Here is an 18,370-nt window from a genome sequence, read left to right as displayed (position 1 = left end):
GATCGCTGCTGAGTCACAAGTTTTGTGACGCAACAGCGACCTCAGTAGCGATCTCGCTATGTGTGACACGTACCAGCGACCCGGCCCCTGCTGCGAGATCGCTGGTCGTGTCGGAATGGCCTGGGCCGTTTTTTGATCGTTGAGGTCCTGCTGACATCGCTGAATCGGTGTGTGTGACACCGATCCAGCGATGTCTTCACTGGTAACCAGGGTAAACATCGGGTTACTAAGCGCAGGGCCGCGCTTAGTAACCCGATGTTTACCCTGGTTACCAGCGTAAATGTAAAAAAAAACAAACACTACATACTAACCATCTGATGTCCATCAGGTCCCTTGCCGTCTGCTTCCCACACTGACTGAGCGCCGCAAAGTGAAAGTACAGCACAGCGGTGACGTCACCGCTGCACTCTGCTCTCACTGTACGGCGGCACTCAGTCAGAGCAGGAAGCAGACGGCAAGGGACCTGACGGACATCAGATGGTGAGTATGTAGTGTTTTTTTTTTTTTACATTTACGCTGGTAACCAGGGTAAACATCGGGTTACTAAGCGCGGCCCTGCGCTTAGTAACCCGATATTTACCCTGGTTACCCGGGTGCTGCAGGGGGACTTCGGCATCGTTGAAGACAGTTTCAATGATGCCGAAGTCGTTCCCCTGATCGTTGGTCGCTGGAGAGAGCTGTCTGTGTGACAGCTCCCCAGCGACCACACAACGACTTACCAACGATCACGGCCAGGTCGTATCACTGGTCGTGATCATTGGTAAATCGCTATGTGTGACGGGGCCTTTAGCCATGTCTTGGTATAGGAGGATGAGCATTAATGTTTCCCAACTAATCATGGAGGTAATATTTTTTTTTAATTTGTGATATATCTATCTATCCGATTGTTTGCAGTGGTACACTTTGCGATGCTCATGTGCTGTTATGTACATGGTCATGTGTTCTGCATGTGTATGTTTGTATCTTCCTTGTCATGAATGTTGGCTTCATTTCATCTTGCATTTGGTAATTACTTTTTCATTTATTTTTCCAAGGTGGAAGCAATGCCTGTAATTTGGGATGTAGCTTGCCCAAACTACAGTGACCGTCAAAAAAAGGCCGATGCATGGCATGTAATTCGCCGTAAATTGTTCCTCCGCTGGGATGAAGGCGATGCTAAGCTCCACTGGGGTCACTCAACTTTATTATCATGCACAAATAGACAAAAAAACGCACCAAAACCGCACAAAACACGCATCTGTAAGCAGCTGAAAATTGGCATAAAATACGCAGCAAAAATACGCAGCAAAAAAGTCCTGTGTGAACTTACCCTAACAGTTTAAATTGTCATGTAGCTCTTTGAAAGATGAGACAATTTATACCGTTATTTATAAATGTTGTCACTATAAACCATATGCAAATGAGGCTGAAGAGCTCTGGGCATGTTTGGAGCACTTCTGCTTCACTAGCATTTGACTGGAGGTGTAAATAAACCAGTGAGCTGCCAATCAAGCAGAAGATGGTCACTAGGCAAGGAATAGAATTTCAACCTCATTTGACTAAGGATTAAAAAAGGTTGATTTTCAGTTATTGAGTAGCACATTATTTAGGAACAAAAATGTATATATTGGCCCATCTTTCCAGGGACTGACAAAATAAGTGGTTCGGGGGAATACTAATGAATAATAGTCATGACAGATTCCCTGTAAATAAGGAATAACTTTTTGACTGCGTGTATAAAGCACCAGAGGAACCAAACATTTATCACACACTTATCACTGAAGTCAATTAATAAACTGCAGGCAGCTAGTGATGGCTGCAGTCTGGAGATTAATTTGAGGGTTATTCCAATGTGATAAAAGGGAAGACATAGCTCTAGTATAAGCCATTACCTCTGTGCCCCAAAAATTGTGAAAATGAAGGTGATGAAGCGCTGTGTCTTCAAAGTTCTCCATAACCTCACACCTAGCCACAAACCCATGAATACAGGGAGCGGCCACACAATTCTATTCACTGCAATAGGACAGTGCTACAGTCCCCTGCAAAGCCATGGAATAAGTATTTAACTAAATAAAGGAACTTTAGGCAATCCAAACCAACACTTCCATCCCTCCATTCTCAGGGCTATTGGGTTCATAGGAGGTCAAACGTCTACTGGCCATAAAATGATCCTGGAAATATACCATCGTTTTATCAGACAGGAATAACCTTTCAACTCTACGCATGGAGGAGTCTAACAACTCCGCATTCAATCGCCTTTAGAAACAAATACAAAAGCATTTCACAACTATAGCTTTTGCTCCAGCAACTGATTTTTTGTAATATATGGAAACTTTCAGTTTTATGGGTGGAAACGATCTAAGTAAAGGTAGAAAATTTAACAGCTCAGAACACAGAAGCCCAAATATATGCTGAAACAATATTGACAGTGCACTCATCTATGAAAGACCTATGGGGAAAAATTACAAAGGATCAGGTCATGGCGACATGGTGTATTATTGTAGTGTGGCAGGATGTCAATGTGTTCACATCTGCAATGCTAAAAGAATCTAACACGAAAAGCAGTCCTGCCTTACATAATGTGTAGACATAGCACAATGTAATTATCTCTGAACTCCCTTTCACTCCCCTGCAACCTCACTCTCTCAATTATACATACACACACAACCCCTATAGATCTATATAGTAGTAGTGTGCAAAAGTTTTAGGCAAGTGAAGAACTGCTGTAACGTTAAAATGCTTTCAAGACTAGAACCGTTCCTTTATTTTTATTAATTATCAAAATGCAATGTGAATAAATAAAAAATCTAGATCACATCCATATTTCGAAACAGCATTAATTCTTCTAGGTATACTTGCACAAAGTCAGTGGTTTTGCAGGATTATAACCAATAACAATATGCAGGTATATTGCATAGCACAAGTCTGTCAAGACTTTAGTCTGCAGTGTGTATCCTATAAGTGTGTATCCTATAAGTGTGTATCATACAAGTGTGAAGATCAGAATTAATTCCATTGAACCAGAAGGGAACTGAAGGGAACTGGATACAGTCACTGTAAACAATGTTTGTTTGTTTTCACTCTCACCCCTAAAATCCTTTACTATTAACCCCCCAATCCCTACACCTAGTAAGGAACTGTTCATCTCTTCCTCCATCCTCCCCATCCATCTCACCTCCTCCTCTGAACTGTTCCTCAACATACAATCCTCTGTCTCCAAATACAGACATCCACCTCATGCCCTTTTCTGCTCCCATCTGCTAACACTTTCCCTGCTCCTTCTCATTGCTGGTGATATTGCTCCAAATCCTGGTCCTCCTCACCACATCCCCACAGTCATTTGTACCTCCCATCCACTCTCTTTCACAAATTTCCGTAACCCCTCTAACCTTATACCCATTCGCCCAGCCCCCGCTTCCCCAGTCCCACTAACAGGAGCTCTATAGAACGCTCGCTCTGTCTGCAACAAGCTTTCCTACATCCATGATCTTTTCATTACTCACAAACTTTCCTTCCTCGCCATCACTGAAACCTGGCTCACCCCTTCTGACACAGCCTCCCCTGCTGCACTTTTGTATGGTGGATTGCACCTTTCCCACACACCCCGCCCCAGCAGCAAGCATTGTGGAGGAGTTGGTTTTCTCCTGTCAGATAACTGCTCCATCACCCACATCCCACTGCCACCCTCTGTTACCCTCCCTTCCTTTGAGGTGCACTCTGTGCACATCTACTCCCCCTCCAACTGGCTGTCATTTACTGTCCCCCAGGGCCAGCCACCACCTTCTTTGACCACTTCACCACCTGGCTACTTCATTTCCTTTCTGTGGACATCCCCACTATCATCATGGGCGACTTCAACATTCCCGTTGACACTTCCCTCTCAGCTGCCTCTAAACTTCTATCCCTCACTTCCTCCTTCGGCCTCACTAAATGGTCTTCTGCAGCAACCCACAAAGATGGCCACAAACTGGACCTCATCTTCACCATCCTCTGCTCCCTATCTAACCTCTCTAACTCACCTCTTCCTCTTTCTGACCACAACCTACTCACATTCTCTTCCCTCTCCACTCTTTGTCTACAATCCCCAACCCACAAACTTGCACACCCTCGCAGAAATCTTTAACATCTTGATCTACACTCACTCTCTGAATCCCTTCTCCCTCTTACAGACATACGGTAAGTTCGATACACAATGCGGATGCTGCTGCCGCTCTATATAACACCACAATAGCTGTAGCTTTGAAATCTGTTGCCCCTCCAACACATACCAAAACTCACAAAATCAACAGACAGCCCTGGCACACCAGCCTGACCAAAGAACTGAGGCGAGCTTCCAGGGCTGCTGAGCGGAGATGGAAAAGATCCCACTCCCAAAGAGCACTTCATTGCATTCAAACAGTCCCTCACTACTTTCAAGGCCACACTCGCCACAGCTAAACAAACCTACTTCTCATCTCTCATATCCTCCCTGTCTCACAACCCTAAACAGTTATTCAACACCTTCAATTCTTTCCTCCGTCCCCCCAGCACCTCCTCCCTCCCCACTCATCTCAGCTGAAGACTTTGCCTCATTTTTCAAGCAGAAGATTGATAACCTCAGAGACAGTTTTGGTCGACAACCCCCAGAGCTCTTCCTCCCAACTGCCCAGCCCTCCACCTCCAAAACCAACTTCACCACCATTACAGAAGATCGCATCTCACCACCACCTGTGCACTTGACCTGATCCCATCTCACTTCATCCCATACCTCGTCACAGTCTTCATCCTAACCCTAACCCATCTCTTCAACCTATCACTAACTGGTGTTTTCCCCTCAAGCTTTAAACATGCCTCAATCACACCTAACCTCAAAAAGCCCTCTCTTGACCCATCCTCTGTATCTAGCTATATCTCAAAACTACTGGTACAGCACGTCCATCTTGAACTGTCCTCCCATCTCTCTTCCTGCTTCTTCTTCGACCGCTTACAATTTGGCTTCTCCATCACTCCACTGAAACTGCCCTAACTATGGTCACCAATGACCTATTAACCACCAACAGCAAGCGACACTACTCTGTCCTCCTCCTCCTGGACCTGTCATCTGCCTTTGACACAGTGGACCATTCCCTGTTACTACAGACCCTCTCATCCCTTGGCATCACAGACTTGGCCCTATCCTGGATTTCGTCGTACTTAGACCAGACATTCAGCGTCTCCCACTCACACACCACCTCCTCACCTCGCCCTCTATCTGTCGGAGTCCCGCAAGGTTCAGTCCTAGGGCCCCGGCTCTTCATTTACACCTTCGGCCTGGGACAGCTTATAGAATCTTTTTCAGTATCATCTCTATGCTGATGACACACAGATCTACATCTCTGGACCAGATATCACCTCCCTACTAACCATAATCCCTCTATGTCTGTCCGCTACTTCATCCTTCTTCTCCGCTAGATTTCTAAACCTTATCATGGACACAGCAGAATTCATCATCTTTCCCCCCATCTCACGCGACCCCCCCCCCCCCTTCCCAACAGACCTATCCATTACAGTAAACGGCTGCCCACTGCCCACTCTCCCTAGTCCCACAAGCTCGCTGCCTCGGAGTAATCCTCGACACTGATCTCTCTTTCAAACCACATATCCAAGCACTTTCCACTTCCTGCTGACTTCAACTCAAAAATATTTCACGAATCCTTACATTCCTAAACCAAGAATCTGCAAAAACCCTAGTCCATGCCCTCATCATCTCCTGCCTTGACTACTGCAACCTCCTGCTCTGTGACCTCCCCTCGAACACTCTCGCACCCCTCCAGTCTATTCTAAACTCTGCTGCCCGACTAAACCACCTGTCCCCCCAGCTACTACCCGGCCTCTCCCCTCTGTCAATCCCTTCACTGGCTCCCCATTGCCCAGATACTCCAGTACAAAACCCTAACAATGACATACAAAGCCATCCACAACCCGTCTCCTCCATACAACTGTGACCTCATTTCCCGGTACTTACCTGCACGCAACCTCCGATCCTCACAAGATCTCCTTCTCTACTCATCTCCTCTTCCCACAATCGCATACAAGATTTTTCTGGCGCATCACCCCTACTCTGGAACGCTCTACCACAACATATCAGACTCTCGTCTACCATTAAAACCTTCAAAAAGAACCTGAAGACCTACCTTTTCCGACAAGCCTACAACCTGCAGTAACCACCAATCAACCAAACCGCTGCACGACCAGCTCTACCCTCACCTATTGTATCCTCACCCATCCCTTGTATATTGTGAGCCCTTGCACGCAGGGTCCTCTCTCCTACTGTACCAGTCGTGACCTGTATTGTTTAAGATTATTGTACTTGTTTTTACTATATATACACCACTCCTCACATGTAAAGCGCATGGAATAAAAGGCGTAATAATAATAATAATGCAAGTGATTATCATTTTTATATGAAGGTTGAAACAGTCAAAGAAACGGCTGTGTAAAAGGCTTAAAATTGGGTCTGCATCAACAAGCAAGGTGTTTCCCGTCCAAAGATGTCAATAGGGACTAGGGGTTTCAAGTTGAGCAGTTCAAGCATCACAAACGGGCAACGTGAAGAACCATAGAGGCAACGGTCAGCCAAGGAAACTAAGGCTATGTGCATAAATTGTGGATTTGCCTGTGGAATTGTCTGCGCGGATTCTTCCTCTCTTGGCAGAAAACGCAGTTGAAAATCCGAGCAGATTTGATGCGGATTTTCATGCAGATTTGTATGAGTTTTTGTAGGCTAAATAAAGATCTATCATTTAAATTAAAAAAATGTGATGTCATTTCCTTGACCAACCTCTTTTTTTACATACTCCATTGAAGAATAATGTTTACACACAGATTCATAGATAGATAGATAGATAGATATGGAGATAGATAATACACAAGATAAATACCAAAATGTTATGATTTTTGGAAAATGGCGACATCCCAAAAGCTTTTTTTCTTCCCATCAATAAAAAAAAAAAAAATTTTGGTATCGCTGTAACTGTGCTGATGAGCAGAATCATATTGCAAAGTCATTTTTACCACAAAATGTACGCCGTAAAAACAAATTTTTGAAAAAAAAAACGGTCAGAATTGTGAATTTTGCTTTTTTTTTTTCACAATTCCACAACACTTGGGATTCCCCCAATTTCAAATGCACTATGCAGTAAAATGAATGATGCCATTAGGACAGCAACAACAAGAAAAAAACAACAAGAAAAAACAAAAGCAAAATTGGCCACTTCAGGAAGGGGTTAAGGGTGATAAGGGAACTCAGTGTCATATACCTTTAATGGTTTCCTAAAAAAGACATCAATATAAAAGGACCCAGAAAACAGCCTTATGTGCATGACATGGCCAGCGGCTTACACAGGGGCAGGTGAGAAGGCCTAGACATATCAAATACTCAAGGATTAATTTGCCCTTCTCTGCTTATATTCATTATATACAAAGGTCATTTGGCATCAACTTACCCTGCGTTGTACTCCAATCAAGGCCACCAACAAAGAGTTTACTGTAAAAAGAAAAATGTACTTTAGACACACCAAAAGTATAAAAAAAATGCACCCCAACATGCTGTGTTACATTTACATATAGATACTAAAGCTTGCGATACGATTGAGAGACTAGTCTGTAGGGAACGGTGGAGCTGCGTGCAATACCATCTGGAAGAAAGCACTTCATGTTACCGTCATCTCTTCCCACTCCCCTAGCACCGTCCCTAATGAACGCCAGGGAATATACAAACATTTATTCCTGTTATCACCCCACTTGGTAGTAATGCCTGTATGCCACGTTCGGAGGGGCCCAGAGAACCTTTTTCCGCTCTACTAAAACACCGTATAAACTCGAGTAGAAGCCGACCCGAGTATAAGCCGAGACCCCTAACTTTGCCACAAAAAAATGGGAAAAGTTAATGACTAGAGTATAAGCCTAGGGTGGAAAATGCAGCAGCTACCGGTAAATGTCAAAAATAAAAATAGGTACCAATAAAAGTAAAATTAATTGAGACATCAGTAGGTTAAGCGTTTTTTAATATCCATATTGAATCAGGAGCCCCATATAATGCTCCATACAGTTCATGATGGGCCCCATAAGATGCTCCATATTAAAATATGACCCATATAATGCTGTACAAACGTTAATAATGGCCCTATAAGATGCTCCAGAGACACATTTTCCCCATACAGTGCTGCATAAAGGTTAATAAGGGCCCCATAAGATGCTCCAGAGACATTTGCCCCATATAATGCTGCTCAAATGTTGATTATGGCCCCATAAGATGCTCCATAGAGATATTTCCCCCATATAATGCTGCACAAATGTTGATTATGGCCCCATAAGATGCTCCATAGAGAAATTTGCACCATATAATGCTGCACAAATGCTGATTATGGCCCCATTAGATGCTCCATAGAGATATGTGCCCCATATAATGCTGCATAACTGCTGATTATGGCCCCATACAGATATTTGCCCCATATAATGCTACACAAATGCTGATTCTGGCCCCATAAGATGCCCCATAGAGATATTTGCCCCATATAATGCTGCACAAATGCTGATTATGGCCCCATAAGATGCCCCATAGAGATATTTGCCCCATATGCTGTGATTAAAAAAAAATTAAAAAAAGGCATACTCACCTCTCGCTCAGGCCCCCAGCACTTGCAATATTCACCTGTCCTCGTTCCACCGCCGGGCACCGCTGTGTCTTCCGCGTCCTCTGCACCGACGCTCAGGCAGAGGGCCAGACCAACTACGTCATCGCGCCCTCTGACCTGAGCGTCACAGCAGAGGACGCGGAATACGGCAGTGGATCGAGGACAGGTGAATATCGCGCAGTGCTGCTCCCCCTTCCCATTATACACAACTGCTCCCGGGGCGGTCCCTGGCAGCTTCCCTGACGCTGACAGATTCTTCCAGCGTTGAGCAGTCACCGGTACCGGTCATTACAGTAATGAATATGCAGCTCCACCCCTATGGGAGTGGAGTCGTGTCCATATTCATTACTGTAATGAGTGGTACCATGTGACTGCTCAACGCTGGAAGAAGCTGTCAGTGCCCGGAGACCATCGGAGATGCAGGGACCACGCCAGGAGCAGGTATGTCAGAGCCGCCACTCCCCCTCCGACCCCCCTGGGACAATGACTTGAGTATTAGCCGAGAGGAGCACTTTCAGCCTAAAAAAATGGGCTGAAAATCTCGGCTTATACTCGAGTATATACGGTAAGTAAAGATGTACAGCCTGCAGCTCATGAGGACATCTGTGACTGTAGCATGTGGAAGATGTAGATTGGGCCTTTTACTTCCGGTGAGAAGTGCAGTGAGAATGGCCATTGCACTTACAGCTCTCCTGCCTCAGTGACAGTCAGAGGAGGCAGTGGTTTGGGAAAAGGGAGAGAAGCAGGGGAGCTCTAAAGGTACCTTCACACGAAGCGACGCTGCAGCGATAGCGACAACGATGCCGATCGCTGCAGCGTCGCTGTTTGATCGCTGGAGAGCTGTCACACAGACCGCTCTCCAGCGACCAACGATGCCGAGGTCCCCGGGTAACCAGGGTAAACATCGGGTTGCTAAGCGCAGGGCCGCGCTTAGTAACCCGATGTTTACCCTGGTTACCAGTGTAAACGTAAAAAAACCAAACACTACATGCTCACCTGCGCGTCCCTCGCCGTCCGCTTCCTGACACTGACTGAGCTCCGGCCCTAACAGCACAGCGGTGACGTCACCGCTGTGCTTTCACTTTCACTTTAGGGCCGGCGCTCAGTCAGTGTCAGGAAGCAGACGCTGGGGGACGCGCAGGTGAGCATGTACTGTTTGTTTTTTTTACTTTTACGCTGGTAACCAGGGTAAACATCGGGTTACTAAGTGCGGCCCTGCGCTTGGTAACCCGATGTTTACCCTGGTTACCAGTGTAAAACATCGCTGGTATCGTTGCTTTTGCTTTCAAACACAACGATACACAGCGATCGGACGACCAAATAAAGTTCTGGACTTTATTCAGCGACCAGCGACATCACAGCAGGATCCTGATCGCTGCTGCGTGTCAAACTAAACGATATCGCTAGCGAGGACGCTGCAACGTCACGGATCGCTAGCGATATCGTTTCGTGTGAAGGTACCTTAAGTGAAGGGCCCACCCACTGTACTTGCATCTCATTAGCCTACAATTTCAACTATGGATCTGTACAAGAAAAGTAAGGTTTATACAACATTAAAGCCCATTTATAAATGTGCCATTAGTCAGCCGATTGCCCTGTGTGTCTGTGCTATGCACTGAAGTGCTGATGTCACTGAGTACACAGGACAATCAGCTGACAAGGCAGATGGAGCCATGTGCCACACACAACCATCAGCTGACAGAGCAGAAGACTAAAGTAAACCGGCAAGCACTCACAATGCATGGCATTCAGGCAGGAGTGTGCACGTCGTGTAGGCTTCGCCCTGACCCTTAGAGAACCGTATTTACTGTCTGTGGGACCGAATACAGATTTACCGGACAAACAACAGATTGTCTGGTTCAGAAACAGCATACTGTAGGAACGATCTTCTAGAATGTTTTGAAAAGCTTTCAGTTGGATTTCATTTATAAGGTATATTTAAAAGTTTATTAAAATCACTTCCTCTATATTATTAAATGAAAATGACAGTTACGCTTTAAAGGGGTATTCCCATCTCAAACATCCTATCCCAATATGTAAAGATAATGATAATCGATTATACCTCCAATGACAAATGTAGTATAGTTTTTCTGGTTCAGGCATTGCAGCAGCTTAGGTATCTATGATTACAACCATTCATTACAATTAGCTAGTTGCTAGTGGTCGTAACCATGGATACCTAAGCCACTACAATGCCTACACATGATGAAAGATAGCAAATCAGAAGAACTATACTAAATTTCTAATTGGAGGTATTTGCTAATATTACTACTTACTTGACGATGGGAATACCCCTTTAAGACAAGCAAACCATTCCCACCTATACTTTAAAAGTGATATTCTACTTAATAGTGCATCAGTAGAGTCAACGGCCCTTTCAGCTCAATGTTCAGATCATATTTCAGGGCTTCAGACTAAAATCCCTATGAAGCCACTGACAAGTGTATGAAACATGATGTCAACATAGCCTTACATGAATGATGCTGTCTTATGGCTAAGAACAGAGTTAAGTGTAATTAACAGTTTCACTTCCATTATAAAACCATTATAACTGACAGCTCTGTCACAGAGTCAGGACATCACATTGGGGGATGCTGTACACATCTAGACCCATTCAGTTCTGATCGGACCCTCTTCACACATTCCTGATAAAATAATACACGTATTCAATGAAATACACAAATAAGGATGATTAGCCTTAAAGTTGTTTACTGTTGGAATGATGCTTGCAGAACAATACTATTGTTCATTTCTGGTGTGAAGGCTGGGTAGTACCTTCTTTTCCTGGCAGTGATTTACTAGCAAGCAATAACAGGGAGCCCCTATATACTGGTGAGGCCCATGGGAGCATGGAATGAATGTCTGACACCTGAGGCCGGGATCACACATGCGAGAAATACGTCCGAGTCTCGCATGGTAATACCTAGCATTGCCGCTGTCACTCAGGAGCGGAGAGAGCGGCCGTATAGCAACACACGCGGCCGCACACTCCGCTCCAGAGAGATGGCGGCAATGCCGGGTATTACCATGCGAGACTCGGACGTATTTCTCGCTTGTGTGATCCCGGCCTAACAGATATTTGCTAAAAAGCTTGTTAGTCAGGTAAAATTTCATTTCGCCACTCAATGCCTGCAGCACAATGTGTATTACTTCTTTGATTGTTTGAGCCAACTCAGTGTAGCATGCATCTTATACCATGTTCAGGATCTGTAAGCCAAAACAAGCAGAGGAACAATCAGAGGAAAGTATAAAAGAGACACGTCACCACTTCAGGATTTATCACCCTCTGCTGGTTTTGGTTTACAGATACGGAGGTAAAATACTGGCCCATGAGGGATAATGTGTACAAGCAATACCATGTATAACTTAGCACAGTAGACTGCCTATTACTAAGGCCCCCTTCACATGTCTGTGTAAAACACATACACGAAAACCTGTACCGTTGTCATCCATCAATGTTTTCTACCAGTTTGTCCGTATTTACCATCAGTGTATTTCCGGTATGGATAAAGACAAATGACAAAGCTTCTTCCATACCTTGTGATGGTAAACACGGACAGCACACAGATTGTCCGCTGATGCCAGCCGTGTGCTGAACGTGCTTTTCACAGACTTGTATTGGCCCATGTCATCCGTGCTGCCGGAACAAAACGGACCTGTACATAGCACCATAGGTTACAATGGGTACCTTTGGTAACCGTGTTAAAAAACAACAAAAAAAAACACATACGGGAAACATGGATGTGTGAAGGATGTCTTAACATGCATGGCTAGCTTCAGAGAAAGGTCTTCGACCTGTACATTTTGTCAAGTGTGGGACAGAAAATTGTTTTGACGGCAGGATCAATCCTGTAACTCATTTGTTAGGTGGGGGTTTAATAATATTTAAGCAAAGATAATGTAAATGACAAATGAGAACGAACAATGATATTTATGCGTTGTTTTTTTTTTTTTAAATTAAACTCTGACAATATCTTCAGTAGCAACTGCACTAAAATCTGCAGGGAAATCCACACTAACACGTGCAGGTAGTTTTGGTGATTTGCAACAGGACAGTTGAATAAACACTATACTAATACTACTACTGTATAAATACTCGCCTCCAATGGCAATTCCATGACTCTCTTAGCAGGTCATCTGCCAGTCTCCTGTCTTGTCCCAGGCGGAGACCCACAGAAATCTCAAGGGTAGTGATTATAGTTTCAGGTCCTTTAATTTTCAACTGCAAAATGTTTTTTTCCCTCAGGAATTTTAGATTTTACTGGTAATAAGTGGGGCTTGCCAAAGATTTTGATTTTCGCATTGTACTCCATGATGAGAATCCACAAATGATCTGCACCAGAATTTAACCCTGCAGAACAATTCAGGTCTATTTAACCTGAAACAATAATTTGTAAATCTGCAGATTTATTACGAGGATCTGCAAATCCTGGTCAGGAGAGTTTGTTAATGGAAGGGTGTTGTTATTATGAGGTTGTTGTTTTTTTTAATTTTTGTATGAAATAATGATTGTTCCCCATGTACTGTTCAGGTCAATATGAGCTGACTGTATTTTATACAGACCACCCACCATATTTTCAGTCACATAAATTACTTATAGTATCCTTGTGGACTATTTTAACTACTTTTGTTTATAGATTTCACCAGTTAGGCACATCCCCACTGTCAGTAATCGGCAGCACATGTCCACTCCGTCCAAAGCGCTGCCGGCTTTTGTACGCGTGGCGATTCCACATATGTTCATTGAACCATGCGGAACCACCACGTCCTATACATTGTATGGGTGACATTTATCTTGCGGAGACTGAGCGTCTCAGCAAGATAAACAGACATGCTACGGTCTGGATGTACGCAGTGTCCAACTCGCAGCATTTACTGACCGTGGGAACATACCTTTACTGCAGATTTGTGCGCTCGATACATTTGCAAGTTACTGCATGTGGATGGGCTTTCAGGACAGAACTGTTTTGCTGTAAAATATAAACTCCTATTGTTGCTATACTGGTTAGTGTTTGCTGCAATTTTATTATTTATGTATATTGTGCCATTTTATTCTACAACGCCAATTTTACCCAGTGAAATTCGCGAGTATTCATTATTACAGAAAATTGTCCTCCGCCAACAGATAATTCTCTAATAACTAGCTGCTATTAGATAAGTTTGGAATAAATGGATAGAGAGATTCTTCCAAAATTACACTGGTGAAAATGTCACTGTGGATGCACAACTTGTGGCGTTCTGAGGTAGGTGCCCATTCAAAGAATATACAGAGTAACCAGCAAAGTATGGCATCGAGATATGGACACTTTGTGACATCAGCAGTTCATATACTCTAAATGCTCGGGTACATACAGGAACAAAGCCTGGAGAAAAACCTGAAAAGAGTCAGAGAATGCAAATAGTTTCAGACTATGTGATATGTAAATGAGCTGTTAAGAACTACGGGCTGCACATAGCGCTCCCCGAGAATCTGCCTCCGGAGCTCATCTTAAATGAAAGGGGGCATTACTAGCGTGAGACACATAGATCAGGGGAACAGACTTCCCATCATTACATTGGTAACTCCCCCATTCATTTAAAATAATCTCTGGAGGCAGAGTCTCAGGGGGATCAGTGTCCGGCCCATAGATCTTTAAAGCTCATTTTCATATTAAAAACAGATTTTTCAGGATCAAGACATTGGATTACGGACATCAAACCATCCTTTTTCTCAGCTTCGTATGACCTACAGGCCCATATAAATGACTTATCCTACTGACAGATGCCCTAAATGATGGCCAATCAATAAATATTTAACACGTGGCGGTCGTTTAATAGCCTGTTTATGCAGGCACATCACATTAATGCACACTGAACGATCTATAATACAGTTCAGTACACATATGCTGCCATTGTTTATGGCAATACGAGTCCTGTTTACACAGGACGATACACGGCTGAGAACAATGATCTTTTGTGCAGCACAAAAGATCATTTCACGAAATCAATGAACATTTTCCTCAATCGTCAGGTGATCAGCAGCCTGTTTACACTGTCCTATTGTAGTGAATGAGCGCACATTTCACAATAATCTTGCAGTGTAAATGAACATTAATAAGATGTAATGCAAGTAACAGATTCTAGGTGTAGACATGGATCAGCAAGGATTTCTGCTCCAAAGTGGCATACAGATTGGAGACGTGTTGGATGAACAGGCTCTCCAGACTCCTCCACACATACTCCGCTCACCGCAGTTTATCTGCCCAAAGAACAATAGGATCAGGCATGTGACTGCAGACAACCTAATCCTTATTTAGCCTGGCATCACCGACTGGGGGACAGCCGGGAGGAGCCCATACACATCGGCTGGCTCATCTAGTGCCGTCCACAGGTGCTCATTTCCACATGGTGAGCTTTGGCGATATCATTACCACCCACACACCTGCCAAGACGCAGGCACAAGCGGCAGGTATTGTGTGCGGGGGGCACATACACCGGCTGATGGCGCGGGGGGGGGGCACATACACCGGCTGATGGCACCGGGGGCACATACACCGGCTGATGGCGCGGGGGGGGGGGGGGGCACATACACCGGCTGATGGCGCAGGGGGGGCACATACACCGGCTGATGGCGCAGGGGGGGGCGCATACACCGGCTGATGGCGCAGGGGGGGGAAAACATACACCGGCTGATGGCGCAGGGGGGGGGGGGGGGGAACGTACTCCGGCTGATGGCGCGGGGGGGGGGGGGGGGGAAACATACACCGGCTGATGGCGCAGGGGGGGGGGGGGGAACATACACCGGCTGATGGCGCAGGGGGGGGGGGGGGACATACACCGGCTGATGGCGCAGGGGGGGGGGAGGAACATACACCGGCTGATGGCGCAGGGGGGGGGGAGGAACATACACCGGCTGATGGCGCAGGGGGGGGAACATACACCGGCTGATGGCGCAGGGGGGGGAACATACACCGGCTGATGGCGCAGGGGGGGGGGGGGAACATACACCGGCTGATGGCGCAGGGGGGGGGGGGGGAACATACACCGGCTGATTGTTCTGGGCAGCACATCCTTTTTACATAACACGATGTGCTGCCGACAAAGATGGCTTTAAGCAAGTAGGATCTAAGGTGGAACACATACTTTTGACGTTTTCCTTCACGAAGCGCAGACCCCTCAGACACCGCGATGACCATTCATCATCTGAAGAGGAAGGCTCCTACTACAGAGCGGTGCCCTACATTACACCCATCCGGAGATCAGCCAGCTACCAGCACTAGTGATCGCAGGTACAGCATACATGCAGAGGGCGGCCAGCATCTGCAGCACCGCCTCTGGTCACCGGGGAGCACAAGCCCTGCCAGAAATACTAGCACCCTCGGGATACCACGACCCCCCGGGGCCGCAGGAGCATCATGTGCGCAGATACCTGCAGCTAATCCCAGCGATAAGCAGCTGCTGCGCGCAGCAATTAGCACACAAAGCACCAACCTGCCCGACCGGTTCTCAGCCCACAGCACACGGCTCGGGCCAGCAGCTGCGGAGCAGGGGCCTCACACACCGGGGGCTCAGCTCCATGGCCGCCAGGCTGCACAGAGCATGTGCGGACACCCGAGCACCGCACCATGCAGGCTGCTTGGCGGGAGCGCACACGTCCCGGGGCTTCCTCACACGCCCAGGCCTTCGAGTCTCTCACGTTGTCAGGGTCACCTCACTTCCTTCCTCTCGGCACTACCTCATGTAACCCGCCACCCGCTCCGGCCTCTCACCCGATCTCATCCCCGCCCTGGTTGTTCATTTCTCTGCGGCAGATCTCGTGCCTCCGCCGCCTCTCTCAGCACCTCCAACCGACGAGTAGGTAACACAGCGCGAGGCTACGGGGTTTCCAGGCAGGGGGCAGCGCCAGCGTCACTACGCACGGATTACTTTGGACACTAGAGGCAAGGTCATGAGTATACGGAAAGACGCCATTTTGCTGGAGTCATGTCTGAGGGGAAGGACCATGCATTGCAGCAGACATTTCTGGTGCGTTCTGAGCGCGGTAGTGTGGGGCCGACTGGCGGTCCGTTCTCTGACCTCTACTCCCTCTTCTCCGCTGTACAGAGCCACGAATTCTCACTCCAGGCTAGTGAGGCTTCACACGTGTGGGGGAAGCGGCAGCATTGCCTCACCTCACCGCCTTATCGGCGCGCAAGGACCTTACCCCATGTTACATAAGGCAGAAACAGATTAGCTGCTGCTGCAAACTAGGAAATCTCCTCTATGGCTCCCATATTCCCATAGCCAGCATCCACATACTGCAGGCTAGGAAGGCGCACATACAGGTGCTTCTCACTAAATTAGAACATCATCAAGAAGTTAATTTAGTTCAGTTCTTCAATGCAAAAAGTGAAACTCATATGTTAGATAGAGTCATTACAGAGTGATCTAGTTCAAGTGTTTATTTCTGTTAATGTTGATGACTATAGCTTACAGCCAATGAAAACTGCCACCTGAGGAAGACGGAGCTATTCCATTGAAACGCTTTGTGGAAACTAATAGATGAAGATTTTATAACAACTCACCGTCTCGCATACGGTCCTATGACCGTTTTTTTGTCCCTTCATCAAAGCAACCTGGGCTTCCATAACCCCTCAGCAGTGCCACAGGCTGATTGCCTCCATGCCACACCACATTGATGCAGTAATTGATGTAAAAGGAGCCCCAAGTATTGAGTGCATTTACTGAACATACATTTCAGTAGGCCAACATTTCGGATTTCAAAATCTTTTTTCAAGCTGGTGTTATAAAGTATTCTAATTTACTGAGATAATGACTTTTGGGTTTTCATTGGCTGTAAGCCATAATCATCAACATTAACAGAAATAAACACTTGAAATACATCACTCTGTTTGTATTGACTCTATGTTATATACTAGATGGTGGCCCAATTCTAACGCATCGGGTATTCTAGAATATGCATGTCCGCATAGTATATTGCACAGCCCACGTAGTATATTGCCCAGCTACATAGTATATTGCCCAGCCACGTAGTATATTGGCCAGCCACGTAGTATATTGGCCAGCCACGTAGTATATTGCCCAGCGACGTAGTATATTGCCCAGTGACGTAGTATACAGCACAGAGCCACGTAGTATATTGCCCAGCCACGTAGTATACAGCACAGGGCAACGTAGTATATTGCCCAGTTACGTAGTATATTGCCCAGCCACGTAGTATATTGCCCAGCGACGTAGTATATTGCCCAGTGACGTAGTATATTGCCCAGTGACGTAGTATACAGCACAGAGCCACGTAGTATATTGCCCAGCCACCTAGTATACAGCACAGGGCAACGTAGTATATTGCCCAGTTACGTAGTATATTGCCCAGTTACGTAGTATATTGCCCAGTGACGTAGTATATTGCCCAGCCACATAGTATATTGCCCAGTGATGTAGTATATTGCCCAGTGACGTAGTATATTGCCCAGTGACGTAGTGTATTGCCCAGCGACGTAGTGTATTGCTCAGCCATGTAGTATATTGCCCAGCGACATAGTATATTGCCCAGCCATTGGAGAAAAAGACCCAATCACCTTACCTACAGATCACCAGAAAGTAACCACAGCAAGGAATTATATTAAAAATATACTTTTATTCACCATATACGGCAACAACAGTAATTATAACAATTCATGAAATTATATCATATAAAATAAATAACTGTAGGCAGCACAGGACAAATAGTAATATGTAATCTGACGGCTACCCCACTA

General features: G+C 45.7%; 1 protein-coding gene across 7 annotated transcripts in view; it reads right to left on the bottom strand.

Annotated features, from left to right (window-relative positions):
• DAZAP1 (DAZ associated protein 1) overlaps nucleotides 1–16,885 on the bottom strand; it is a 68,610-nt gene extending 51,725 nt beyond the window's left edge. For 4 of the 7 annotated variants that reach the window (XM_077271128.1, XM_077271113.1, XM_077271148.1 and 1 more), the window contains exons 1-2: nucleotides 16,382–16,537; nucleotides 7,443–7,483 (exon numbers count right to left, since the gene is read on the bottom strand). In XM_077271128.1, the coding sequence (XP_077127243.1) occupies nucleotides 7,443–7,483; nucleotides 16,382–16,410 (70 nt within the window). In that variant the 5' untranslated portion in view covers nucleotides 16,411–16,537. Of the gene's footprint in view, nucleotides 1–7,442; nucleotides 7,484–16,381 lie in introns of those variants that run through there. The other 3 variants (XM_077271121.1, XM_077271137.1, XM_077271165.1) reach the window with 3 other exon arrangements.
• Nucleotides 16,886–18,370: the final 1,485 nt, after the last annotated feature.

The sequence above is a fragment of the Ranitomeya variabilis genome, chromosome 1 (assembly GCF_051348905.1).
Source record: "Ranitomeya variabilis isolate aRanVar5 chromosome 1, aRanVar5.hap1, whole genome shotgun sequence".
Classification (NCBI taxonomy): domain Eukaryota; kingdom Metazoa; phylum Chordata; class Amphibia; order Anura; family Dendrobatidae; genus Ranitomeya; species Ranitomeya variabilis.
This window is presented reverse-complemented; position numbering and strand designations above follow the sequence as displayed.